We start from the raw sequence: 27898 nt of genomic DNA on the forward strand, positions 1-27898 counted from the left end.
GCGGGGAAGGCAATGTGACTCGCTATTCCGGACTGTATAAGAAAAACACCTTGTTAGAAGAACAAAACCAGTAGGGTAAAGCATCCAATTACCACCGAGAGGCTTTTCCTCGGGCCTCAGGTCCAGAGGAACTGAGGGGGAGGGGAAGCATTAAGGTAGCCCTGTTTGGTCCGCCCACATCCCACAATCCTCTGCTCTAGGTTCCTCTTCCCTCGGTCAAAATGGCGCTGCTCGCGATACCTTCGTGGCGCTGGGCAGCCGCGGCGGCTGCTTTCGAAAAGCAGCGGCACAGTGCAATTCTGATGAGGCCAGTCGTTTCGGTCTGTGGCCCGGGGGCTCAGTGGATGTCACGTCAGCTCCGAGTGTTCGGAACCGCTCGAGTATCCCAGGTAAAAAGCCCTTCACTCGGACGAGCGGGGCAGAGGACTAGGGGACTTAAGGGGAAAGGTTGCCTTTATGACCTCAGGGCCGATAGAACGTCAAGAAGAATGGTTGTCAAAGAGAAATTGGAGACGCAGTAGTTAAAGGAAATTCGGACAGTATTTTTAAGCAGAGGCGAAGAAAACCTTTGGACTGTGGCAAATGGGAACATAATCGGCGGTGCTGTGTAGCTGTGTAGAGGACATCTGGAGCTCGGTTGACCCTCACAGAATTTACCATTTTTTCCCTCTGAGGGAAAATGATGGCGAGACATCATTCCCAGACTGTACCTTTCTAAATTCAGGGAAGATTTGGACTGCTGTACCAAGTTAGTAATGGAATTTGGGACCAGTTTGCCAACGTTTTAGATTTTATTCCATCGCAGTAGCATTTAGAGAGGCACAGTACCTAAGAACGAGCGGCAAAGTGAATTGGCGCCAGTCAGGTCCCTTCCTGACAGTTTTTTGATAGGCCCACATTGTAATTATCTTTCTCCCAGCACATAAACCATTCTAACTTCACTTGTAAACACAGTTGTCCTTTAATTAGAATATAGCGCTCTGAGTACAGTGGTCCCTTTGGAATCCAAACGTTATGTAACTTTAATGACTATAGCTGTGGTTGTAGTTCCCCCGTAATATTTATTTTTCCTGAATCTGATAGTTTTTGTTGAACGCAATTTAGTCAGAAAGACATGATGGGAGAGAGAGAGGAATACATCTTCCAAAGAGAACAAGGGCTTCTTCAGAGTGGAAAAAGAAGAGATACATGTGTAAGAGAGAACATCGACTTCAGAGAATAAGGCTTGCCTCTTACCCATTATCTCAAGAACAGTTCAAAAAACATTTGTACTTGGTGTACATCACTATATTGTTATTTTCTATATACTGGCAAAAAAGCTTAATTACCACCACCACTTGTTCATTAGTATCATTAAAGTATTGTCAACACTTTATGGCAAACCTTCTAAATATTTCTTCCACAGAAAGTTTCTGTATACATAGCACTGTGCAGGCTAATGGGGTAACAGGTGAAAAAACTATGCCTTCAAGGATTATTTTAGAAGATTGGAGTTAAGCATTACAGTAATGAAAGCAAAAAACTAAAAACAAGTAGGTTAAATAAAAAAATTAACAATGATGGCTGTAGTCATCCAAAGCAAATATGGATATAGTTAGGGTCTCATTCTGGTGACAGAACTGCGAGAACATTCCTGGGAGTCCACGTTCCTAGGAAATTACCAGGAGGCATGTCTAATATTGAAGGAATTAGATGCATTCTTTCATTCAGTAATTATTGAGTACATTGAAAGCAGTGAACAAAAACAACAGATCCTCTCATTTAAGAGCTTGCAATTTTGTAGGGGAAATAGATGATACAATAGGTGAGACAATCATAATACAGTTGCTAAGTTCTAGGAAAATGTGCTTAAGGGACATCAAATTTAATGTGAGCTAAGTGATCTGAGTCAAGACCTGGAAATGTAGAAGTTAGTTCCACAAAGGGGAAATAGCATGTGTAAGGTCCACAGGTAAGAGAGAGGATGGGCTTTATGTAGAACTGCATGTAATATAGACTAGTAAACTGTTCAGTATAGAACATGGTTTAGAGAAGCATTCTGTTTTATAACATTTGTAAGCATTTTATACTTGAAAGGGGAACACATGATCTCTTGGGTACCAAGAGATTTCGGTGCCCAGAATCTTGTTTTGTAGTTCTCTATTAAGCCAGATGAAGTTAAGATAGAATTTGTTGGACTTGGTTAGACTGGAAGAATGCAGAGGAAAGAAGTCCAAGGGATTTTAGAAGAGATGAATAAATGGCAATAAAAATACAGCTTTTATCTCTTCAGAATCCTGTCCCCACAATGTCCTCTCTCGATGCTGTGTATCCTACTATTTCTGAAATGTGAAAAAAAAAGTGGAAAAGATGTTACCTTTGTTTTGTACCTCTTGAAAGACATGAAACTTTTGCTGCATTATTTAAAAACGAATTTAAGGCGCCAGTAAGATTGCTCAAGTGGCAGAACACATGAGTCCCTGAGTTCCATCCTATGCACCAAATGCCCCGCACCCCCCCACCCCCACCATTGTGTAGGACCCTCATGGTCCCTGAACACCACCTTCCAAGGAATGTTACTGCCTGCCTGGACACCAAGCTGTCAGCTCTTGAAAGTAGGGCAAGCATGAATTGGAGTGTTTGGTTATACATATATACATAGATATATATACATATATATACATATATAGTATGTATTAGCAGGGAGATGCAGGAATCATTGTGGACTTTTAAATTAGAAACTGATAAAACAAGCCTTCAAATTAATTAGTGGCTTGTAACTTAGATTACTAAATGAATATTGAATGCATACCCTTAGGATAGTCTGTATATAGCATAATATTTTAGAGCTGAAAGGAACCTTTGTAGTGTTATGAAATCATGTTAGTGACTTAGATGACTTTTTTAATTGAACTTTAGTAGACTAGATTTACAAATGTTAGTTTTTATAGGGAAGTGTTTTATAGATTTATATATTTTATGTTTTATATTTTGGTATATGTCTGGTACATAATGTATGTATATGGTACATGTATGTATATATATACATAAACATAGAATCCCACATTTGTGTGGTTGCTGGGATGCATTTTAAAATGTACTTTTGAGGTGATAGGGGAGTTGTACTATATTTGGTTGTGCTTATGTGGTTATTCCTGGCAATGTAAGCGTTACCTGTTATACTATCTCTCTAGCACCTATAAATGAACTTTTATATAGGATTATACGTTGTAGTTTCATATGGTAGCCACAGCTTTTCAAGATAAAATTATATTTCCTCATTTTGTCACATTTTAAGGGCTAAAATATGTGGAACATTTCTACTATTGCAGAAAGTTCTGTTTGTTGAACTATACTGCTTTAGAAAATATTATATCCAGCTTTATTGATTTTGCAGTTGAGGAAAATGGTTTCCATTATAGTTAAGTGAGAGCCCCTTAAAGCTACTCAGTCACTTATTTATTAGTTTTAATTTTTGTTTCGAAGAGATACTCAGGGGCTACTCTCAGCTCTGCTTGGGGAATCACTCCCCTCAGTGCTTACGGGACCTTGAGGTGCTCGGGCTTGAACCTGGGCCTTCTGTATAAAGTCCTCAGCCCCATGAGCTCTCTCTCATCTATTTACCTTTTTTTGTGACAGGTACTTATATAATAGTAAATAAAACTGGCATTTTTTACATAGTACATGTTTGTTGTGTTATAGTGATACTTATCTAATTACTTGAGTACTATCAATGGGAGTAAACACTTTAAAATATATTATTCTTAAAATTTATTTAATATAACATTTAAACATTTATGTCGTATACTATTGAGTTTGTACCAATTGGTTAATATTAAAAGGACTTAACAAATTTCAAATGATAGAATTTTGGGTTTAATATTTAAACATTAGAAACCGCTGCATAATACAGTTTATCTGTAGTGCCACTTATATAAATTTAGGGAGTACTTGATTCCATTTTTGTTTATTTTGGGGCTACACTGATGGTTCTTAGTGATTGCTCAGGGACCACTCCTGGCAGTGCTCAAGAGACCATATGTGGTAGAAGGATCTAACTGGGATCAGCCAAATGGAGTGGAAGTGCCATAAACATATAATTTCTCAGACCCAGTCCTCGATTCTTCAAGTATAGCTGTGCCCTACCCATACCTTTTGTGATGTCGTTAGAAAATATGTTGCATTTCCATTTGCTAAAGGCTCAACATATTATTTTATGCAGTTTCTTCTGTATTTTACTTTTTATTTTTGGCCTATACCTGCAGGTGCTCAGGGTTTACTTCTGGCTCTGTGCTGAGGAATCATTCCTGGTAGATGGGTCGGCCACTTGGAAGGCCAGCACCTTACCTGCTATATTATCTCTCTGGCCTCATGCAATTTCTTTTCTTTTTTAAAAAAATTTTTATTAGTGAAACACCATGAGGTACAGTTATAGACTTAAAAATTTTTGTGCTTGGATTTCAATTACACAATGCTCAAATACCCATCCCTCCACCAGTGCCCATTTTCCCCCACCACGGGTCCCAGTATCCCTCCCCCCCCCCCCCCCAATCCCACCCTGCCTCTGTGGCATGCAATTAATTTTTTTAATGAAATAGATTGTTGGTTGTTTTTTTTATATGAAGTTACAAATATATATTGTATATATGTGTGTGTGTGTGTATATATATATATATACACACATACTATCTATTTCCATTTGTCTGTTTTGCTTGTTTGTCTGAGCTTTTGACTTTATACTCAAGAACAATTTGCCAAGTCCAGTATCATGTTTTTCCTTTATTATCATATAGAGATTAAGTTTTTGTATTTTCGGTTAGATCTTTAGTTCATTTTTAATTAATTCTGTGTAAGTAATAGTCTAGCCTAAAGAACTAAAAATCTTACCTTACCTATAATTTTGAGAAACTGTTCTCTTCCAAATCTTGGGACTGTTAAAAGATGATTTTATATAGCAAGGCTTGTATTAATGGACTCTGCTCTTTTCTATTTATATGTATAATGTTATGCCAGTCCCTTACTATTTTTTCTTTAATAACAGAATTTTTAAATTTTTTTCCATTGATAACAGAATTTTTTGTGGCTTTTCAGTAAGCCTCTTACAGGGGAATAAAGCAGAGCTCTGCAGTATGCACATATATTTTTCTTTTTTCTTCATGATTGATTGTTGTGGCTCTTGGTGTCCATCAGGTTTCCATGTGAATTTTAGAATTTTCTTTTTTCTATTTCTACAAAATTGTCATTGAAATTTGAATTGGAATTGCGTTGAATCCTTAGATTGCTATAGGGAATATGGATCTTTGATAATATTAAGTCATTTAATCCATAAATTTGAAATATATTTCCATTTTTGATCTTATTTTATAATTTTCATAGTAGTAGTATTTTACTTCCTCAGTATAAGTATTCCTAATTACTTACTATTTTTGATACTATTATACATGGAATTATTTTTGTAATGTTTATTTTTAGTTTATAGAAATTATTATGTTGGTTTTATATCCTGTAACTTATTGAAACTATTTATTTTTTGAAAACTTTGTTCAAAAAAACCTTTAGGATTTTCTCTACTAAATACTATGTCATATAGGAAGAGATAATTTCACTTCTTCCCTGTACACTTTGGATGCCTTTTAATGTCTTTTCTCCCTAATTATTGCAGGTAGCATATTAAAGAGAAATTTTAAAACTGGAATCCTTGTTTTGTTCTTAACCTTAGAGAAAATCTTTCAGTTTCTCTTATGTATTCTGCTAGCTCTGAATATATGAATTTTATTATATTGAACTTCCCCTTTTCCTAGATTTTTCAGTTTTTATTATAAAAAGTTCAGTTTTGTCAATTTTTTTATTAGTTGATATGTTTATGTGAAATTTTTCCTTTTTGCCATTAGTGTGGAATGTTATATTGATTTTTTACATTTTCAACCAAACTTTCATACTAAGAGTTATTCTTTTCTTGTTTGTTTTTGGGCCACATCTGGCAGTGCTCAGGACTTCCTTACCCACGGATCACCCCTGGAGGTGTTTGGAGGACCATTTGAGGTCCCTGGGATTGAATATAGGTTGGATACAAGCCAGAAAAGTGCCCTACCTGCTGTACTACCACTCCAGCCCCTTTCCCCTTTCTTTTAATTTTGATCACTTTATTTTTGGCTTTTGGGCCTCACCCAGCAATGTTCAAGACTTACTTCTGGCTCTGTACTCAGGGATCCCTCCTGACAGGATAAGGGGACCATATTGGGTACTTGATTGAATCTGGGTTGGCCATGTGCAATGCAAAGGACTTAGCTGCTATACCATCGCTCTCTTAGTCACTTTTTTGTCTTTGGATCTAGTATGTCTCTTGGGGAATAGCAAGTAGTTGCTGTTTATTTAATCTGTTTAATGAATTCTTACCTTTGATTGGGGTGTTTATTTTGTAATTATTTCTGATTAGGAAAGAATTTTGCTTTCATTATTTTCATTATGTTTACTTTTGTCCCTCATATCTCACATTTTCCAGGTTTAGTTATTTTGGTATGACATTATGATATTCTTCTCATTTTGTGCATGTGATTTTTTTTTGTTTTGGAGTCATACCCAGCAGTACTCAGGGCTTACTCTTGACTCTGTGCTCAGGGATCACTCCTGGAAGGGGATGGGGGGCTCGGGACAGAATAAAGTGCTGAGGATCAAACCAAAGTTGGCAAGCACCTTACCTATTGTACTATCTCTCTGGCTCCTTATTTTGTGTATAAATTTTTCAGAATTATAATTAAGGTAAGGTAAAGGTAAAGGCCCTCCCGTTGATCGTCGATTTGCTCGAGCGGGCCCAGTAACGTCTCCATTGGAGACTTTGTTGTTACTGTGTCTGGCATATCGAATACTCTCGGTAGCTTGCCGGGCTCTCCGGGAGGGGCGGAGGAATCGAACTCGGGTCGGCCATGTTGGCCGCTTGTAAGGCAAACGCCCTACCCGCTGTGCTATCGCTCCAGCCCAGAATTATAATTAACATTATAAATTTATAACAGTATAAACAGAATTTAAGTTTTGTTTAAGCATGCAAAAGCAGTCCTGCTATATATGTGCCACCTCTTCTGTTTATTATATTGTTTCTATGTGATTTATCTTTATGCATTGTGTGGCTCTTAAAATAGATTTATAAGTATTTTTATACTCCTGTATTTTTATCATGTGGGAAATAAAAGGTGAAGTTACAGTTCAAAATACAGTAGTGTTAACTGCTGTTTATACTTGTTAACTTTATTGGAGATTTTTATTCATATTTCTTTGAGTTACAGTCTGTTGGTCATTCACATCAGTTTTCCATAGCATTTTAAAAAGCAGGTCTGCTAGCTACAAACTGTCTGATAATGTTGATTTTGATAGTTTCTGCTTGCTTTTTTCACTGGTTCTATGGAGAGATGGGTATTTCAAAAGTTCTTCTCTACCCCATATTTTAGTTTTAATAACCAATTAATTTTATTCATTCTTCTTCTAACCTATTTACTTTTTGATGTTTAAAGTCACCTAAATTAGATATGTGTCATGTCAGTGATTATTAATCCCGGGCTGGAGCGATAGCACAGCAGGTAGTGCGTTTGCCTTGCACGCGGCTGATCCGGGTTCAATTCCTCCTCCCCTCTCGGAGAGCCCGGCAAGCTACTGAGAGTATCTCACCCGCACAGCAAAGCCTGGCAAGCTACCCATGATGTATTTGATATGTCAGACACAGTAACAAGTCTCACAGTTTGTTGTGAGACGTTACTAGTGCCCTCTTGAGCAAATCGATGAACAACGGGAGGATAGTGCTACCCAGACAGTGCTTACATTAACTTTTATGTAATGATAATTTAAGCTGAAAAGATATAGCAAGTAATAACTTTTTATAGAGAAAGTGCAACTTAAAATGTGATTTAAAAGCAATAGGACATAAGGTCTTATAACATTTAATTTCATTATATGGGCAGAAAATGTGTACTATTATGTGATAATAGTTGTTTTGTTATACATTCACTTTAAATTTTGATATTTTGACATTTGAAATTGCAGAGGGTTTCTTGTAATATTTCACTTAAAAACAAAATTTCAGTAATGACAGATTTCAATAAGAGTCATACTTGAAGGCCTAATATATTCAATCTAAATTTTATTTAAGCAAATTTTTTGGGGTGACATTTTAAATAGCTTGTTCGTATTGCCAGTAAAGGCAGTGATTTTTTAAGAGGATGATATGATTACAAATGAGTAATTCATATATATTAGTGTCCAAACAGGCTTTCTAGGCCATTTATTCTATTTCACTAATCTTACAAATGAGAAACTAAAGAATCATGTGCTTGATAGGATGAAGAGAAAATGAATGAAACAAAACCAAGATATCCCAACTTCTAGTTGGGTGTTCTATCATATCATCTTAAAATTGTTTAATTCAGTTCACTTAAGCAAAGTTATTATGTATATTAATCCTAGCTCAACTAACCACCCACCACCCCAAGGACTACTGAGATGGAAATTCAGCAATAAAGTTGTCATTCTGGGTTTTTTTTTCTTATTTTGCCATTTGGGGGCCACACCTGACTATGGTCAGGGATCTCTTCTGGGGGGACTTGGAAGACAATATGGGGTGCTAGAGATGAAACTAGGGTCCACTGTATTGCATGGTAAGCCCTTTACCTGCTGTACTCTTGCTCCAGCCCACAATGGTTATGCTTTTAATGTTTTAATACTATGGTAGAAAAAAAGTGACAAACATTTCTTTCTTTTTATGCTTTGCTTTTATGGTATGCTTTATTTGCTTATGCATTTTACTTTTACCGTTATTATTATGCTATACTTTATTTGCTCATATATGTACTGTTACCAGCTAGCCTTATCCTTTCATATGCTTTTGGTTTACTCTTAAGCATACTTCTGTCGCAGCATGAGGCTTATGTCTTAGTTTTATTTATTTGAAAGCTTTTTTGGTTATTTCTCTTAGCACTCTAATATGAGATCTTTACCTTTATTTATTTATTTTGCTCTTTGGGTCACACCCAGTGATGCTCAGGACTTACTCCTGGCTCTGCACTCAAGAATTACTCCTGGCGGTGCTTGGGGGACCATATGGGATGCCAGGAATTGAACCCAGGTTGGCCGCCTGCAAGGCAAGTGCCTTACATGCTGTGCTATCACTCCGGCCAGGAGTAACCTCTGAGCATTGCCATGTGTGACCCAAAAAGTCAAAATAAATAGTCTTTTACTTAACTGTTGTTACTATTAATACTTTATTCTTACCTTGCTCTTTCAAACTCATGTACTCCTATATCACTTTCTCTCTCTGCTTTCTCTACTCTGGAGAAGACTGTTCTCTCTTGAACACATATTCCTTTCTTTCTCTCCCCTCACATCTAAGTAATTTGTTCAGTAAAAACTATTTTATTTCATTTAAAACAACAACACAAGAGCAAATCAAAATACCCTTTGTTCTTGGGGCTGGAGTGATCATATAGAGGGTTGCATGAGGCCAACGTGGGTTTGATTCGTGGCACCCTGTATACTTCTCTGAACTCTATAAGGATTGAATTCTGAACTCAGAGCCATAAGTGAGCCATGAGAATCGCTGGGTGTGGCCTCCCCCAAATTAAAAAAACAAGGAAACCTTTGTTCTTGATTTTAACTTTTCTGGCTATTAAAACTTAATATTGCTACTTGTTTTAAAGTACTTATTCTCTCACATATTTTTATGTCCAGAATACAGGTATTTTGATTCTGTCTCCTATTTTGCCCTCTCTGTATCCATTGCTGCTGGCATCTGCAACTCATATATGCATATATTAATATGTATTTATATAAATATATTTACTCACAGTAAACAATGCTGCAGGCACTTCAGACCCAGTAATTTTGATGGGCCTAACACAAGTTGAGCTCCTCTGCCATTTGTTTAGGGAGCTACAAGACTGATCAAAATATACAACCCCAATTCTTTTTTAGCAAATTCCATAATTTCTCCCTTTGGTAGAGAAAAAACGTATCAGAAATGAGAGCTGTCAACATGACACACGCCATAACCATGCTGCTGGACCTGCGCCAGGCTTTTTCAATCAGAGATCCCCAGAGGGGTGTGGGTGAGACCCCCTCCCCGTCCCAAGGGACCCATCCCCGGCAGCCGAAAACCTCCAGAACCCAATGCTGTCATGCTCACAGCCGCTCTCCACAGGCTTCGGGTGAGCCTCACCCATGGATGAACTTTTTCCTGAACCGCGTGGCTGCGCATTACTTCATGGGACACACCCTACCCATAGTCCAAGAGTACCGCACCAAATTTGATGGGATTCAAAGTAGGAGGCAACCAAACTTAGAGGGAAATATTATATTATTTCGGTTCTGCTTTGGGGCAGGGATTGGCTTCGGGGTGGAAACACCTGAAATTTGGTGGTATGAAGGTGTAATGGTGGTGGGATTGGTGTTTGAGTATTAAATGTAGTCAAATATTGTGAACTACTTTCACTGTCACTGTCCTCCCATTGTTCATTGATTTGCTCAAGTGGGCCCAGTAACGTCTCCATTTTTTTGAGACTTGTTGTTACTGTGTTTGGCCTATTGAGTATGTCACGGGTAGCGTGAACTACTTTATAAAATAAAAAACAAGAAAAAATAATTTTCTCATCAATAAAATAAGTGCAAAAATAAGGGAAAAAAAGAAATGAGAGCTGTCATCTAAAGTATGGGAGTATGGGAGATTATAGGTAAAAGAAAGTATAAATATTTTTCTGCTCTTTGTTGAAATTTAACATCAACATCATTATCACTGCTTTTTGAAAATTAAATACCAGAGTTCTAAAAATGTTTCTTTGAATTTTGATTGCTTAATCATTGCTTTTCTGGAGGTACAAACTTTTTAAGTTCTTTTCCACTTTTGTGATAATCAATCACCCTTCACTTTTAACATTACAGTTATACTTAAGTTTTAAAAAATGAGTTTTTATAAACTTAAGTTTAACAGACAACACAAACTTTCAAAGTTTTTGATCAGGAAGATGGCTGTTAATAAACTCCTTAAAGTTATTGACATTATTCATCTTGTCAGTGTCAATAATGATAGAAATGTACATCTCTATTCCCCTGCTTGAGCAAGACAAGTTCTCTGAGCTTTAGTATTTGGTTTGCAAAGTAGGAATAATAATAGTAACTAGTAACTAATAATAGTAACTAATTGTGGCAATAATAATAATAATAATAATAATAATAATAGTAAGAATAAAATGAAATAGGTCCGGAGTGATAGTACAGCAGGTAGGGCATTTGCCTTTAATGTGACCGACTCGGGTTCAATCCCTGGCATCATATATGGACCCCGAGCCTACCAGGAGTGACCCCTGAACACAGTGCCAAGAGTAAGCCCTGAGCACTGTCAGGCGTTGCCCAAAAACCAAAAAAAAAAAAACCCACAAAACCAATCTAATGTTTGATAGAAGGGAAGCCAAATAATGAGTGTCTAATGAATCATAATTTCTATTGTTCTTAGTAAAAATATTAATGTAGTTGTTTCTCTTTCATTGCATAATACAGACAGGCCTTTGCAAACCAATATCAAAATGAAATTATGGAAAGTGGACATAACAGTAACTATCCTGGCCTTCAGTGAATCTGTTTTTTTATTGGATTAGGAGACTAAGATCTCCAGGGATGAACTAAAAGGTTTTTTTTTGTTTTGTTTTTTTTTTTCTTTTTTGGTGACTGACAGTGAGAGGTACTCAAAAATATATCTTATCTTTGCATTGTTCTTGCTGTGGTATTTGTGCATTTGTTTTTCCGATTTAGATTAAAAAGTCTTAAATACTCAGTTGGGTGATGTTACAGCCATTAGGGCACGTACTATTGAACGAACCTGGGTTCAGTCCTGGGTACTATATTGTACTCTCTGACCTCCAGCATTGCCAGTGTTCCTTGGATACCCCAGGTGACCCATGCATCCCTAATACTGCAAGGCACTGCACTGGACTGTCCTGTGGGCAGGCCCAGGATTGCCTCTGGGAGCCGGACCTCCTGAGCATTACTTACTTGGAACACCTTTTCCTCCAAAATCAGTGTTGGACAATGCATTTAAAATTCTGTTTTATTTCAGATTTTTTCGTCACACCTAGTGGTGCTTAGGGTTTTTTGTGGCTGATCACTCAGGAATCACTCTTGGCAGTGCTCAGGGGAGCACACAAGGTGCCAGGGAACAAATCTGGGTCTGCTGTATGCCAGGCAAGCCCCCTGTCTGCTGTACTATCTCTCTGGCCCCTTAAAATGTTTACTGTGTACAGTGTCTAAACCCTTCATGTTAGCCTGCCGTTTATTCCTTCAGCCAGCATTTATTGAATATCTAGCACAAGGAAGAAACTTTTTTATCCTCCAGTTTTCAGCTAGGATATATAATTATATTTAAGAAGTCAGTTTACTATTATCTCTCTATCCCCTTTCACCTTTCTTGCTTTCCCCTTCTCAGCTTTTTAGTTAATTTTAGATATTTGGGGAGAAAACCAAGTTTAAATCACATTTACTTCAGATTTACATTATTCTAAAATAGCAAGTTTCTCTCAAAAATGCATTGAGAGTTTACTTGAAATGTTTTAGGATTTATGAAGATTTATATTATTACAGTGTTTTCAAGGGCTGGAGCGATAACACAGCAGGTAGGGCATTTGCCTTGCATGTGGCCCACCTGGGTTCGATTCCTCTGTCCCTCTCCAAGAGCCTGGCAAGCTACCTAGAGTATCCCACCTGCATGGCAGAGCCTGGCAAGCTCCCCATGACATATTCGATATGCCAAAAATAGTCACACCAAGTCTCACAATGGAGACGTTACTGGTGCCCACTCTAGCAAATTGATGAACAGCGGGAGGACTGTGCTACAGTGTTTTCAAACAACCATTTGATACTTTATTGGGGGCAGGGGCACCTCCACCCATGCTCAGGGTTTAATACTGGATCTGTGCTCAAGAATTACTCCTGGTAGTACTTGGAGGAACATATGGGATGCTGGGGATTGAACCTGTACTTTGTGCATGGAAAGCACCCCACCAGCTGTACTCTCTTTCCAGTCCTTATACTTTAAAGTGATAACCTCATGGTTAGTTGCAAACTTAGATTTTTGTTCCCAAAGCTTAAGACGATATATATTTATGAACTCCAAAATCCATATTGTGACAGTTTATATATTATTAACCTTTTTGGTTAATTTTGCAAGTGTCATAAACATTGGATGTAGCTTGTTGAAGTTCACTATTGTAGAAGAAAGAATAAACTGATATCTAAGGAAATTATTTAATAGAATTTTTTAGTGAAGATTAAGTTTTTACATTAAAGGAAGAATGCTGTTAAAATAAGGGGGGTGGAGAGATAGTATTGTCGGTATTGATAGTATGGTGGTATGGATAGCATGGAAGCATGGTCTTATATGTGGCCCACCCAGGTTCTATCCCCGGCATCCCATGTATTCCCCAGAGCCCCACTAGGAGTGATCATTGATCACAGAGCCTGGAGTAGGCTCTGAGCACTCCTGGAATTGTTTTCAGCCCTAGCTTTCTTGCTTTCGTACTGGGTTTCAATGACATAATTCTGTGCTAGATTGATGGTTTTAGTGCTTGGTATTAATTTTATAAATATTCATCGAAAGTCTACATAACAGGAATACATTGTGCCAATACAACTGTCTGTTAAAAATGATTTTAAATAATAGTGCTGTGAATAGTGTTGATCTCAATGAGATTATCTGAAGCCACAAATTAAAAAAATAATACTTTCAATTTTTCCCACCAGAATTTTTTTTTTTGCTTTTTGGGTCATACCCAGTGATGCTCAGGGGTTACTCCTGGCTCTGCACACTCAGGAACTACTTCTGGTGGTGCTTGGGGGGACTATATGGGATGCCGGGGATTGAACCCCGGGTCGGCCTTATGCAAGGCAAGCACCCGACCTGCTGTACTATTACTCTAGCCTTCCAGAATTTCTTTTTTCTTTGGTGAAAGAAACATGATCCTCCAGGATAAATATTTTAACTTTGATAAATGAACTATCACATTGTTGTTTTTCAGTGTGCTGTATTTCTTTGGTATTTGTGTACATTAGCCATATCTATTATCTTACAGTTAATGTATGGTTTATTGCTATGTATGTCTTTTGGAAACTAGATTTTGCAAAAAATAAATTATAGGTAGGAGAGATAGTCGAGTGGAGAGGGCATTTGCCTTGCATGCGCCTGATCTGGGTTTGATTCCTGATGGATGATGCGCCTGACCTGGGTTTGATGCCCTGCCATAAGGGCATAGCTGCCACATAGCTGTCTTAGTGCCCAGCACCCTATATTTTCCCTTGTGCCCAGCCATGAGTGATCTCTGTGTGAAGAACCAGGAGTCAGCCACTGGGTATAGCCCCCAGTCTCCCCCCCCACAATTTATTTGGGTGTGTTTTTATTTTTGTTGTTTTTTTCTCTTTTGTTTGCTTCTGTTGTGTTTATTTGGTTGTGATGCTGACACATTCAGTTGTATTGTTCTCCAGCGGTGTCACTCCTGGCTGCAGATGTAGCACATTCAAAGTTGTGATGTTTGCCAGGGTTGCACACTTTAATTGCAGTACTTACACATACCTGACTGTAGTAGGTCTGAGACCACACACTGTTGTGGCACTGGGGAATCCAAATAGTAGAGCTGCCAAAACCATCCGTGGCTTGAGTGGGTGCACTGGATTTTGAACTTGTGGCCTCACACTTGTAAGTCAGGTGCACTTTCCTCTCAGTTAAGACTTTTAAATAGTCAGTGACAGCAGTCTTTTTATTTTATTCCAGTGAAGCCATGGAATTTCATAATTCAAAGGGAGCTCAGTCAAACCCTTTAAATTTCTAAATTATCGCATAATTGTCTTTTTCTTTTTTGCCTACCTTCACTTTTAAGTGAAAGGTTCAAGGTTTTAGAAGCAGAGGTAAAATTTGTATACTACAAATGCATTGTGCTTCACATTGTGCTTCATATTATGCTTGACATTAGCATAAGAGTTGTGTTTTGGGATTTGACCCCATGCGCAAGGGAAAATAAAAGTAAATCACTGGGACTGCATTAAGCTGGAAGATTTGGTGGGGGTCGGGGGGTGTTGGGCCACTCCAGCTCTGTGTTTAGATATCACACATGGTGTTGACCAGGGGACCATATGAAGTGCCAAGGAGTTAACTGGGGTCCTCTGTGTGCAAGGCAAGTGCCTTACCCCTGTAATGTCTTTCTACCAGTAGGGCATTTGCTTTGTGCGCAACCGGCCCAGCCAAGCCAGGTTTGATTCCTCTGCCCCTCTCGGAGAGCCCAGCAAGCTACCGAGAGTATCTCGCCCACACGGCAAAGCCTGGCAAGCTACCTGTGACATATTCGATATGCCAAACACAGTAATAGAAGTCTCACAATGGAGACGTTACTGGGCCCACTCGAGCAAATCGATGAACAATGGGAGGACAGTGCTACAGTGCTACATTAAAATGAAAAACTTTTTACAGTGAAAGAAAAATACAAACAGAATAAAAAGCCTGCCTAATGTATGGGAGAAGATATTTGCACATCATATATCTGCAAACTTCAAGGTATATAAATAACTTACACAGCTTAATTAAAAACCAAATCAACCCAATTAAAAATCTGGCAGATTTGAAAAGATGCTTCTCAAAAGATGACATACAGATGGTTGATAGGTATATAAAAAACTTTCATCATAGTTGATCACCAGTGAAATGCAGATTAAGACCATAATGAGATAGCACCTCAGATATATGAGAATTGCTTCGATGAAAAGCTGCAATAAAAGCTAGTATTGGACAGATAGTGGTAAAAAGGGAACTCTAATGCATTGTCTTGCATTGTCTGTGGGAGAGAATGTAAAATGGTACAACCACTTTAGAAAATGCTGTGGAGGTTACTTAAGCTGCCATATGGTCCAGAAATCTCACTTTTGGTTGCCTTTATCCAAATAATATGAAAATATGAACCAAAAAATCATATTTATTCCAGTCCAGTATTTATTGCAATAATTCAGATATTGAAGTATTCATCAGTAGATGATTGAATAAGGAAACATACTTTTATACAATAAGGAAATGTACTTTTATGCCATTCAGCTATAAAAAAGATGAAAATTTGTCACTTGCAACAAAATGGAAGTGGCTTGAGGGAATTACACAAAGCAAAAATTAGTTAGAAGGGAAAAAGACAAGTTTTGGATGAGTTGACCTATGTGTGAAAAGTAAGGATATAAAATTGATGAGCAGACAAAAATAGACAAACTGTTGGACACAGATAATAGAATTAAATTTTCATGAAGGAGGGGGTGGGGATAAGATTGGAGTGTGTAAAAATGCAAGGAGCCTAGGAAAAAGATGGGAAAAATTCGGGAGAACATCTGGTGTTTTCTACTTTTTTTAAAAAATAAGGCAGCAAACCTATTGACTCATCATACCTTTCTGAACTCATCCAATCTTGGTCACCTCCTTATAGACCCTAGCTCTAAATACTGTCATACTACGCATTAGGGATCAGTGCAGTGTTTTGTGGGGGAGTTCACAGTAAAAAATGCCCCACCCTCCAATTCAGCTTGGAAATATCTGTAAATCTGTTGTTTAGAACTCACAACATTTTCTCCAGAGGTGTTATTCAAATAGTGGTTGAACTTTGCCTCTTAAGGAGTTAGCCCACAATGTGATTGATATTTTCTCTTTTTCAATGAGAGTTGTTTTATATAATTAGTGCTGATTCTTTCAGGGGAACATGGATGGCATGACATTTAAAAGAGGATCACTGTCACTGTCACTGTCATCCCATTGTTCATCGATTTACTTGAGTGGGTGCCAGTAACGTCTCCATTCATCCCAGCCGTGAGATTTTAGCAGCTTCTCCTTACTTGTCTTTCCCAACGATTGGAGGCTCTTTCAGGGTCAAGTAAATGAGACCTGTTATTGTTACTATTTTTGGCATATTGAATATGCTGTGGGTAGTTTGCCAGGCTATGCCGTATGGGCGGGATTCTCTCAGTAGCTTGCCGAGCTCTCCGAGAGGCACATATATGTGTATGTGTGCATATATATAATATATATATACATATATATATTTCCCTCTGATTTGTTGCCTACTGTCTGAACCCCATTAAATACGGTGTGGTAATTATGGAAAATGGGCAGGGAGTGTCTTATGATATGTCTTGGCCGTATGGTCCAGGAATATGTTAACTTATGTGTGAGGCTCGGCCTGAGCATGTGGTGGTTGGATAGTGGAGGTCGGCTGCCAGGGCTGGGTCCCTTGGAGCGGGGAGGACTCTCACCCATCCCCCCTCTGGGGGCACCCTAAGTGAAAACAGCTTGGTGTGGAGTTTGGTGACATGGTTATGGGGGCCTCATTTTATGCTCCCTTCTGGGAGAAGCAGCCGTGAATTCTGAAGGGTGGCCGATGAGGAGATTATCTGGCGCTGGCAGGGGTTGCTTATGGGTGTGACCCATGAAAGAGGATACTGGGGACTATTTTTCATCTGTCATTTCTTTGGCAGATTTTTAAGTGCGCATTTATTGTTTTCTCAACTTGTATGCCTGAAATAGTTAATAATTTTAACAATGCTCTTTTAGTACTAGTTGAGTTTGAATATGAACATTAAATATTTTTATCTTGAATTCTGATATGTAAGGGGAAATGATTTTATTAGAGAAGGACAAAGAAATTGCTGAACATTCAGAATGGGTTCTGTAGATACTATTAAGGATTTAGATATGAGAAAAAAAGTTTTCATTTTGACTCATTTCAGAATGTATGATTGTGCTCTTAATTACAGTGAATCACCAGTATTCATCTTTTACCTACTTGCCATATATAATATAGTTTTGAGAGTGAGGAGAGAGGGTAAATAGTTATTTACTTGAAATAACAGCAGCTTTTGAAGGGAAAGATTGAATTTTGTATGTGTTTATAAACATGGGTAGCGTCTTGCTTGGTATGCATTTACTTGAATTGGGCATTTATGGGTACCATAGAAATGAGCAGTAAAGCTTGTATGAGACACAGATATGGGAAAGGCAGAGAGGAAAATAGTTGTTATGCAGCAGAAAGACATCATTAACTGTGGATGGATCAGAGTGAGGTTTGAGTGTACATGGATTGGTATAGGATCTTGAGTTCAGCAGAAAGTGTACAAGTTATTGGTAGTTTTGAATTTCTTTTGTTTTTTGGACCACACTCAGTAGTACTTAGTGCTAACCCTTGCTCACAGGGTCACTCCTCTGTTCAGGGGGCCAGTGTGCAATGCCAGGGATTATACTAGGGTTGACCATGTGCAGAACAAATAATGTAAGCACTGTACTATCTCCCTGGCTCCTGTTTTTGAAATTTTTATAATTCATAGAATGGCTTATGTGTTTATAAAGATGTATGGGCAGAAATCAGCTGCTTTTATGTTTTAGTAAACAGCTAAATTTATTTTCTCAATTTGTTTAGCGACGTTCTGTATGGAGATTTTCTTGTTTATTGGGTGTTTGCTATTTGTAGTGTATAGAAACTAACTTTTATATATTCAATAGTCCATTTTTTCTACAGCTCACAGCTTCCATTAGGAGAGGCAAGAAATTTTCAAACTTAAATCAAATTTCTCCTCAGGAAAAGTGTACTTTAGAAGGATGTATATCCATCTCATGGATGTCTACCTGGTATTCAGGCATTAACTCGGGAAGGTCTTTACTCTTTCTTTTTTAGGGTTATACTTGGTGATTCTTAGGGACCCTTGGGAATGCTCCCCATAATGCTAGGAAAGTGGCACCAGGGCAGTACCAGTGATACTAGGGGTGGGGACTTGAGGCACTGGGATTAAAAATGGGGGCCTCACACATGCTAAGCATGTGTTCTACCACATGAGCTATGTCCTGGCCCTATGTTATTTTATTTGTACTTTTGTAACATCATCAAGACAAAAATATTGACTCAAGAAATCTTTCATTGGAGTCTATCAGGAGTATTTGTCAAAACTGATATTGTTAATAATATCTAAATTTAACATTCTGATAAAAAGTGAAAAGGAAACAGATCCTAAGTATCATGTAGTAGAACAGTGATGGAATTAAGTATATTAAATGTTAAATATATTTTCTTAAAGAAGTATTTTGAAAATAAGGACAAAGAAACCTATAGAGAGAGATACAAAAATATAATTTGACATTTTTAATGAGTAGTATACTTTATGCTTTATGACAGGTTTATCATTTTAGACATATTAAAAGTTTTACTATCTTTAACATTGTTTATGATTTTATGTATATATAAGAATAATAAAAGAAATCTTTGAATATTGTGTGATCTTAAATTTCTGTGCTCTTTTTTTTCTTCATCAGCTCCCAGAGACATTAAGATATGCCACATGGCAGAGAATAGGGAATGGCAATTCAAGACAGCTATTAGATGCTGCAAGGGTAAGATTAAGTGGACATTTCTTTGTATTTATCTGGGTAAAACATGCAACTCATAGAATTTCCAATTTGTATTAAATATTTTTTATTTTCCAAATAATTTCCTTTTTGTTTTTTTTCTAAATACTTGCAAGATGACTATGAAGATATGTTCCTGCTACTGGAAATGGAAAAAGAAATCTTGATATGTTTCTACTTGCGGAGAAATTTTTCTGAATCACTTGAATTCAATGCCTACTAGAGTAACATTTTCAGAAAGGTTTTATAAATAAATGACAGCTTGTTGACACTTAAATTTACCCAGGTAATTTGTAACTGATATATTGAATAATATGGTTTTTTTAAGTGAGAAGTTTTTTTTTTACTTTAGAAGTTAATTTGGCAAAATACTTAAGAACTCTAATACTATCAGAACCCCTGAATTAAGTGATGTTGAGTTTACCTGTTGATAAGGGTTATTTTTGCAATATATGTGAAATTCTCAGTGGTTTAAAAAGAGACAGGTAAGTTTCCAAAATACAAAAGAACTGAAACTAAGAATACTGCTTAAATCTTGAATGTTTTCTTTACATCTTTCTGGTTAACCATTGTCTGTCATAAAGGTACAAAGCATTCTGGCTAGAGAAGTTAGATTTTTCATTATTATTAAGTCAAAATTTTAAGCTAAAATGGAGACTGTGCTCAATGTGCTCATGGTTTATGATGAGATTAAATTCTTTTATATATTGCTTTTTGAATGTCACATTTTATGTATTGTTGACCAGAACTTTTGCTGTAATTTGTTGCTCAGTCTTTTACAAGGAAAAGCTGTTATACAGATAATATTGCACTAAAATTTACCTTTTGCTTTTTTCCCCAAAAAGTTCTCTAAGACTGTTAATCCAGAATTAGTAATCCATTTATGGCAATTACATTTTGTGTCTAAAAGGGCACTTGTGTTTTTTGTAATTGTATTTTCATAGCTTGGCTCACAAATGATGCTGTTATGATTCAGTATTAATATATAATTGTGTCTGTTCATCATTGTGACTATTTATTATGATTAAGAATATGAAGAAGCATTATTACATCTATTTACTTTATTATGTTTTTTTCAGCTGAAGTAGCATATGTAAGCTTTAGATGTATAGCATTGTAAATCAATAGCTAAATATATAGTGTTTGCCACCAAAAGTGTAGTTTCCATTGTTCACCATACAGTTGACGCCTTTTACCTGACTTCCCACATCCTGCCCTCTTCTTTTCTAATTTCTACCGTTTTGTTCTTAAAACTTAAGACTTACAGTATTGTTCATTTTTGTTTATGATGCTGGAGATCAGACCCAAAGCTTCACATGTCAATGCTCTACTGCTGAGTTATATCCCTAGCTTTTCCTGTTTCTTTATCTTCTATGTATGAGTGAAATCTTGGTGTGTTTGTTGTTCCCCATCTGGCTTTCACTTAGTATTCTGTAGGTTTATGCATGCTGTAAATGAAAGAATGCCATTTTTTTTAATTAGAAAGATTTTTATTTAATTGAGGTAAAATGGTCACAATGGTGTTAATATTTGTACTTTTATGTACAACTTAACTATACCTCCATCCCCCACCTACACCCAAGTGTCAGAGATCCTCCACCACTTCTAGTCTGTCTCTTCTTTTCTCACGTTCAAACCTCTCCTCCCACTGTTCAGTGAACTCAGTTTTGTTGTCAAAGTCCAAGGGTTTGTTTTCATTAAGCAGTGTCTGTTCCCTTGCTTTGTTTATAAACTAAATGTGAATTAGATCATCTAGTATTTGTCTTTCTCCCTCTCGTTTACTTTTGCTTAACATGAGACTCTTCTAGTTCTATCCAAGTACTAGCAAAGGCAATATTTCATCGTGGAGCTGAGTAGTATTCCAGTGTATGTGTATATATCACAATTTCTTTATCCACATACCTAATGTAGGACATTTAAGTTGTTTCCAGATCTTAATTATTGGAAATAGTGTTTCAAACAACCTAGCTGTGCATCTATCATTTTGAGCTAGTTTTTGTGTTCTTGGATAGAATTCAGGAAATGGAATTGCTGTGTCATTATGGATGTTCTATTTTTAATTCTTGGAGAAATCTCCATACTATAGTTCATTGAGGCTGAACCATATAACTATTCCACTAATAGTGAATGAAGGTTCCTTTTTTACTGTATTCTCCCAAACATTGGTGGTTTCTGAACTTTTTTGATAGTACCCATTCTCATTAGTAGTAGATAACATCTCATTGTTTTGATTTGCTTTTACCTAGTTATAAGTGATGAAGAACACTTTTTTTATATGCCTGCTGGTCATCCAGTTCTTGGGAGTGTCTGTTTCCTCTCCTGACTTTTTGATGTTTTTGTTACTGGGGCTACACCCTGCTGTGCTGAGGTCTAACTCTTGACTTTGAGCTCAGGGACCACTCCTAGAAGGGCTTGTGGTGCTGGGGATGAAACCTAGGTCAAATATGTACAAGGAAAGTGCCCTATCCACTGTACTATTGCTCCGGCCCCTCCCCTTACTTTTTGTTAGGGTGTTTTATTGTTGTTGAGCTTTGTGACTCCTTTATATGTCTTGGCTCCTGATCAGATGTGTAGTGTGCAAATACTGTCTCTATTTAGTAGGGTGTCATATTTTAGCCATAGTTTCTTTTTTTTTTTGCTTTTGGGGTCACACCCAGCGATGCAAAGGGGTTACTCCTCACTCTGCACTCAGGAATTATTCCTGGAGGTTCTTGGGGGACCATATGGGATGCCAGGGATTGACCCCGGGTCATCTGTGTGTAAGGCAAATGCCCTACCTGCTGTACTATCACTCTGGACCCCATAACTTATTTTTTGGAGCAAAAACTTTTTACTTTGATGTAATCTCATTAATTTATTTTTGCTTTTGTTTTCCTAGCCAGTGGTATCAACTCATTGAGGACACCTCTGAGTTAGATCTCCCAGAGAGTATTGCTTATGTTTTCCCCATTGTATTTTTATTTCCACAATGAACTATTTTACCTAATATGAAACTTTAACCCACTTTGGTTGACTTTTGTGCATGGTGTAAGATAGGCATTCACTTTTGTATTTTTATGTGGCTATCAAGTTTTCTCAGCACCATTTATATAAGAGGCTTTCTGTGTTCTTCTTCATGCACCATTTCCTATGTCATGTATTAACTGTACATATAGCTGAGGTTTTACCTCTAGGGGTTTCAGTTTTATTCCTTTGGTGTTAAAATCTACTTTTATTCTAGTGCCACAGTCTTTTGATTACTGTAGCTTACAGGTATGAAGTCAGGATCTTCAGTGCCTCCCATCTTGTTTTCTCAAAATTGCTTTGACTATTAAATCTGCTATTAGTATTTTGATAGAGATTACATTGAATGTGTATAATGCTTTGAGTAGGATGATCATTTTGACAGTGTTAATTCTTTTAATTCATGATGGTGGAAAATTTTTCTATTTCATTTTTTTGTTCTCTTTTTCTTATAGAATGACTTAGTTTCTCCATCCTCTGTCAATTCCTAGATACTTGGTTTTTTGGATGCTATTTTGTTTTACTTTTTTAGTGAAGCAAGATAGTTTTTATTGAATGAAACTTGCTTAGAAAGATGTGACAGGAGAGAAAGAGTTGTAATACATGGTCATTCAAGAAAGAAAATGTGCTTGAAGAGCAAGCCTAGATATTATTTTAAATGGGGTCATTCTTTTGATTTCTTTTTCCTCCAGTTCATTTTTTGCATATAGAAATGTAACAGATTTTTGTTCATGTTAATTTAATGTTAATTTAACTAGTTTTTTGTGTTGAAAGTTTCGGTTTAGAGTCTTTAGGATTTTCTATGTATATTATCATATGATCAGCAAATAATGATAGCTTGGTTTCTTTTCCAACATCTTAAAAGAGTTTCGTTTGGGGTGTGAGAAATAATACAGCAGGTAAATAACTTGCCTTGTATGTAGCAGATCCGGATTTGACCCCCAGCATCTCATTTGGTCCCTCAAGTCTTTGCACCAGGAGTGATTCCTGAGTGCAGAGCTAGGAGTAACCCCTGAGCACTGCAGGGTGTGCCCCCCTAACCTACCCCCTACTACTCCCCTCAAAAAAAGTGTTTGGGTTTCTTCACATCCTTAGCAATACAATCCTTGTTTATCTTTTTGATAATGGGTATTCTAAAAATGAGTGATGATATTTCATGGCTGTTTTGATTTGCATACCCATAATAATAAGAGATGATGAACATACTTTTATATGCTTATTGGCTATATCTTCTTAGGAAAAGTGCTCAGATTCATTATTGTATTGATTTTGGATTGTTTTTGAGTAGTGTGAGTACTTTATATAGTTTGGTTATTAACTCGGTTGAATGTATGCTTTTATTCAAATGCCATGGTATTTTGATTTCTATTAGAGTTTTATATAATAGAGTTTGAAGTCAGGAATACAGTACTTCCATTTTTTCCTTGGGACCTTTTTAACTATTTGAGAATTCTTTTGTTATTCTATTTAAATATTATGATTTTTGTTGTATTTCTGAGAATACTATTGGTAACTTAATGAGGGTTGCATTCAGGCTGCGTTTTTTTAAATTTTTTAAAAATTTTTATTAGTGAGACACCATGAGGTACAGTTATAGACTTACAAATTTTGTGCTTGGGCAATTATACAGTGATCAAATACCCATCCCTCCACCAGTGCCCATTTCTCACCACCACGGATCCCAGTATCCCCCCACCCCCATCCCACCCTGCCTCTGTGGCAGGTCATTCTCTTTTGTTCTCTCTCTTCTTTTGGGTGTTATGGTTTGCAAAAGAGGCATTGAGTGGCAATCATGTTTGGTCTGTAGTCTACTTTCAGCATGCTTCTCCCATCCTGGGAGGATCCTCCCAACACCCTTTATTTGGTGCTCCCTTTCCTATCTGGGCTGCCTTTTCCCCCAGCATGTGTGGCTTGCCTCCAAGCCATGAAGCAAAATTCCTGGTACTAATCTTCGCCATTCTTGGGAGTTAGTCTCCTATTTTGTTACTTTATGTTCCCCAGAAGAATGCGATCTTTCTATGTCTATCCCTCTCTTTCTGACTTATTTCACTTAGCATGATACTTTCCATGTAGTACCACTTGTATGTAAATTTCATGACTTCATCTTTTCTAACAGCTACATAGTTCTCCATTGTGTAAATGTACCAAAGTTTCTTTAACCGGTCATCAGTTCTGGGGCACTCAGGTTTTTTCCAGATTCTGGCTATTATAAAGAGTTCAAGCTGAGTATTTTAAGAATGTTAATTTTTCTGATTTATTTTCTAATGCCAATTGGATTGGCACTTTCGACCTTTGTCTAGCAGAGAATCAGACAAACAATATATGAGACAAACACTTAAGGAGATACATAGAGGCAGTTGAAGCTGTAGGTCTCCTGGGCAGTCTTTTATTCAGTACTATATTGGTCCCCCACCTCCAATGGGCTCCCAGTAGTTGAGACGTTGTTTAAGTTGAAAGAGACGTTAAGGGCAGCTAGTAAGCACAGCAACATTCTGTAGGTACATGAATAGCAGAGGCTGGGTATTTTATATAGCTTTCAGAAGGTTCAATTAAAATAGAGAATTAAGTTCTTCAATCCCCATCTAGTAGGGATGGTTGCAGAGAATAAGACCAACACACAAGGACTATCCAAGGTTTGGGGCCACCCTAGGAGCCATCAGTGAATTCATAGGCTGGCCATTTATTCAATACAGTATTGCTGTGCCCCGTCATTCTCAGCATGTGAGCCATTGTTTAAGTTGACACAAAGTTTTAGGAATGTTTATAAGTATAGGGAAATTCAGTGGGTACATTTAAAGTGGAGGCAGGGAACTTTCACATAGCTAATCTGCTGGTACCTTTAAATCTGAAGTTGTTATGACAATCTTCTGTTTTTTCATGTATTGTCCATTGAGTCTAAAAGATCCTAAACTGTTTTATTATATCCTTTCCTGGGCACACATTTGCTTGCCATCTATTCTATTTCCTAGGCACATGTTTGTGTTTGCTTGCCCTCATCTATTCTCTTCTTTCTTAGTTACTTTTGCTTGCCCTATTATTCTCTAACACCTAAACTGTTTTGCCTAGTGGATTATCTTGACCTTGGTGAAGTTTTCAACTGTTAATCTCTTTCACCCACCTTTCTTTCTCCTTTCTTTCTTTATCTCTATTCCTCTCCTTCTGGAATTTTTATAATTCAGATATTGTTCCTTTTGCTATTGTCCATTAAATCTTAAGTTTTCATCACTTAATTTGTGAAGCAAGGTAGTTTTTATTGAAACTTATTTAGAAAGAAGTGAGGGAAAGGAGTACATGTACAAGAGAAAACACAGACTTCTCTAGAGTGGAAATTAATAAGCGAAGAAATACAGAGACAAGCGAGATATGTGTTTAAGGAAGAACATGGTCTGGAAGAGCAAGACATTTTCATCACTTTTTAAAATATCTCTTTTTGTCCATGTTCTCTCTTGAACAGGAATCAGTCTCTTTCTCTCTCTTGCTCCCTTACAAATCTCTAGATTTCTTTCCATAAAAAGTTATTTTTGCTTCACTAAGAAAATTACTGCCCCGCCCCGGTCTGGAAACCCACAGAAACCCAGGTTCTCTCATGAACATATCTCTTCTCTCATTTTTAAAAATTTCTTTAAAAAAAATTTCTTTCAATAAAAACTATTATGCTTCACTAAAGATCTCTTTTCTTGCCTTTTTATCGGGGTGGGGGCATACATAGTGGAAGGGAATCATATACAGTGCTGGGGATCAAACTGGGGTTGACCATATGCAAGGCTTAACTATCTACTATCTACTATCTCTCTGGCTCATGTTTCTTCTTTGTTGGCAATGTCTTGTACTTGGTCTTCAAGGTCATTGATTCAATTTTTTTACTTACATTTGCTACTGAGACTTGCTACTGCATTCTTTAAATCTTTCATTTCTTGGAACCACATCCAGTGGTGTTCAGGGCCTATTTCTGGATTATATCAGGGATATATATCAGGCTGGAGCGATAGCACAACGGGTAGGACGTCTGCCTTGCATGCAGCCAACATGGCCGACCCGAGTTCGATTCCTTCGCCCCTCTCGGAGAGCCCGGCAAGCTACCGAGAGTATTTGATATACCAGACACAGTAACAACAAAGTCTCCAATGGAGACGTTACTGGGCCCGCTCGAGCAAATCGATGATCAACGGGGGGGCCTTTACTTTACTTTTACTTTATATATCAGGGATATATATATCCTGATAGTGCTCGGGGAATCAAAACCTGGTGCCAGAGACTGAGCCTGGGTCTCTCCAGCCTCTTTATATCTTTGATTTCTATTTGAATGAATTCATTTCGTCCCCCACCAGTCATTCTTTGAATTTATTGAATCTCTTTTCCAGGACTTACTCATTTCATTGAACATCGAGGGAATTGGTATTTTCAAGTTATCCTTGGGCAGTGCTCAAATTCTGATATAATTTATTACCTACCTGGTCTTCTTCCCATCTGTTGAAACAGCTGAATTCCTTTTTTTTAATTACTGTTGGTGCTTTTGGCACCCATCCTCATCGGTCCTGAGGAGAAACTCTGACCTGGACATGGACAGCTTATGGAGGGGTAGGCAAATGATCGGGGGTGGGGGTGGGACTTAGGCTGAATGGGAAAAGTTGGGACAAGGGTCTCTGCCCAGGAGCAAGGTGGGCTGAAACTTAAGTACTTCGGCAGCTTCTGGTTGATTAGGTGAGCAAATTGGAGGGATTTTTCTGATTTTCTTTTCAATTTTCTAGATTTCTTTTAGAGTCTTGCTGGAGTTTTGTCTTGTTTTAATCTTTCCAAAAAACCAGCTCATGCTTTGATTGATCTTTCTGTATTGTCTGTTGGTATGTGTTTTCCCTCGCTGGGACCCCTTGGAGGGAGCGGGTCGAGCTTTCCTCCCCGCCCCGACCGGGGCTCCGGCAGCCGAAGACCTCCAGGACCAGCCACCACCATGCTGAGACCACTCTCCGCAAACATGAAGGTACTGGCAGAGGGACAAAGCCACGCGGGTTCCGGGGCCGAGACCTCCAAGCCTACTCGAATTGGAGTCGAGCATCTTCCACCCAGATCCTCCAAATTCCAGTAGGCGGGGGTCACACCCACCACTTGGCCCCCTGCCGCCGTGTAATCCCATCAGCGGCCAAGACTCAGAGACTATAAAATCCAGATCCCGGAACCGCGCGGCCGCGTTTGCGGCCGCGCGACATCTTATCAAAACTTTTCTTTATGACATCTTATTATCTCATTCCTACTTTGGACAAACTGCAGGCTATCGAATGTAGCCTGCCCACAGGGCAGAGTCTGGCAAACTCCCCGTGGCGTACCAAATATGCCAAATACCAGTAACAATGATGGGTCTCATTCTCCTAAAGAGCCGTGAATATAATCTCAGGGCTAGGATGAAAGAGACGTTACTGGGGCCTGCTCGAGGCAATCGACGATTAACAGGATGATGAAATGAAATGAAATGAAATGTGTTTTACT

At 37.8% G+C, this 27898-nt stretch overlaps 1 protein-coding gene across 1 annotated transcript in view; it reads left to right on the forward strand.

Annotated features, from left to right (window-relative positions):
- The first annotated feature begins 221 nt into the window (after positions 1 to 221).
- Positions 222 to 27898, forward strand: part of ABCB7 (ATP binding cassette subfamily B member 7) — a 139168-nt gene continuing 111491 nt past the window's right edge. Inside the window, exons 1-2 of the mRNA XM_056130139.1 lie at positions 222 to 389; positions 19322 to 19399. Of these exons, the coding sequence (XP_055986114.1) occupies positions 222 to 389; positions 19322 to 19399 (246 nt within the window). The remainder of the gene's footprint in view (positions 390 to 19321; positions 19400 to 27898) is intronic.

Source organism: Sorex fumeus, unplaced genomic scaffold (assembly GCF_029834395.1).
Source record: "Sorex fumeus unplaced genomic scaffold, SorFum_2.1 ptg000073l, whole genome shotgun sequence".
Classification (NCBI taxonomy): domain Eukaryota; kingdom Metazoa; phylum Chordata; class Mammalia; order Eulipotyphla; family Soricidae; genus Sorex; species Sorex fumeus.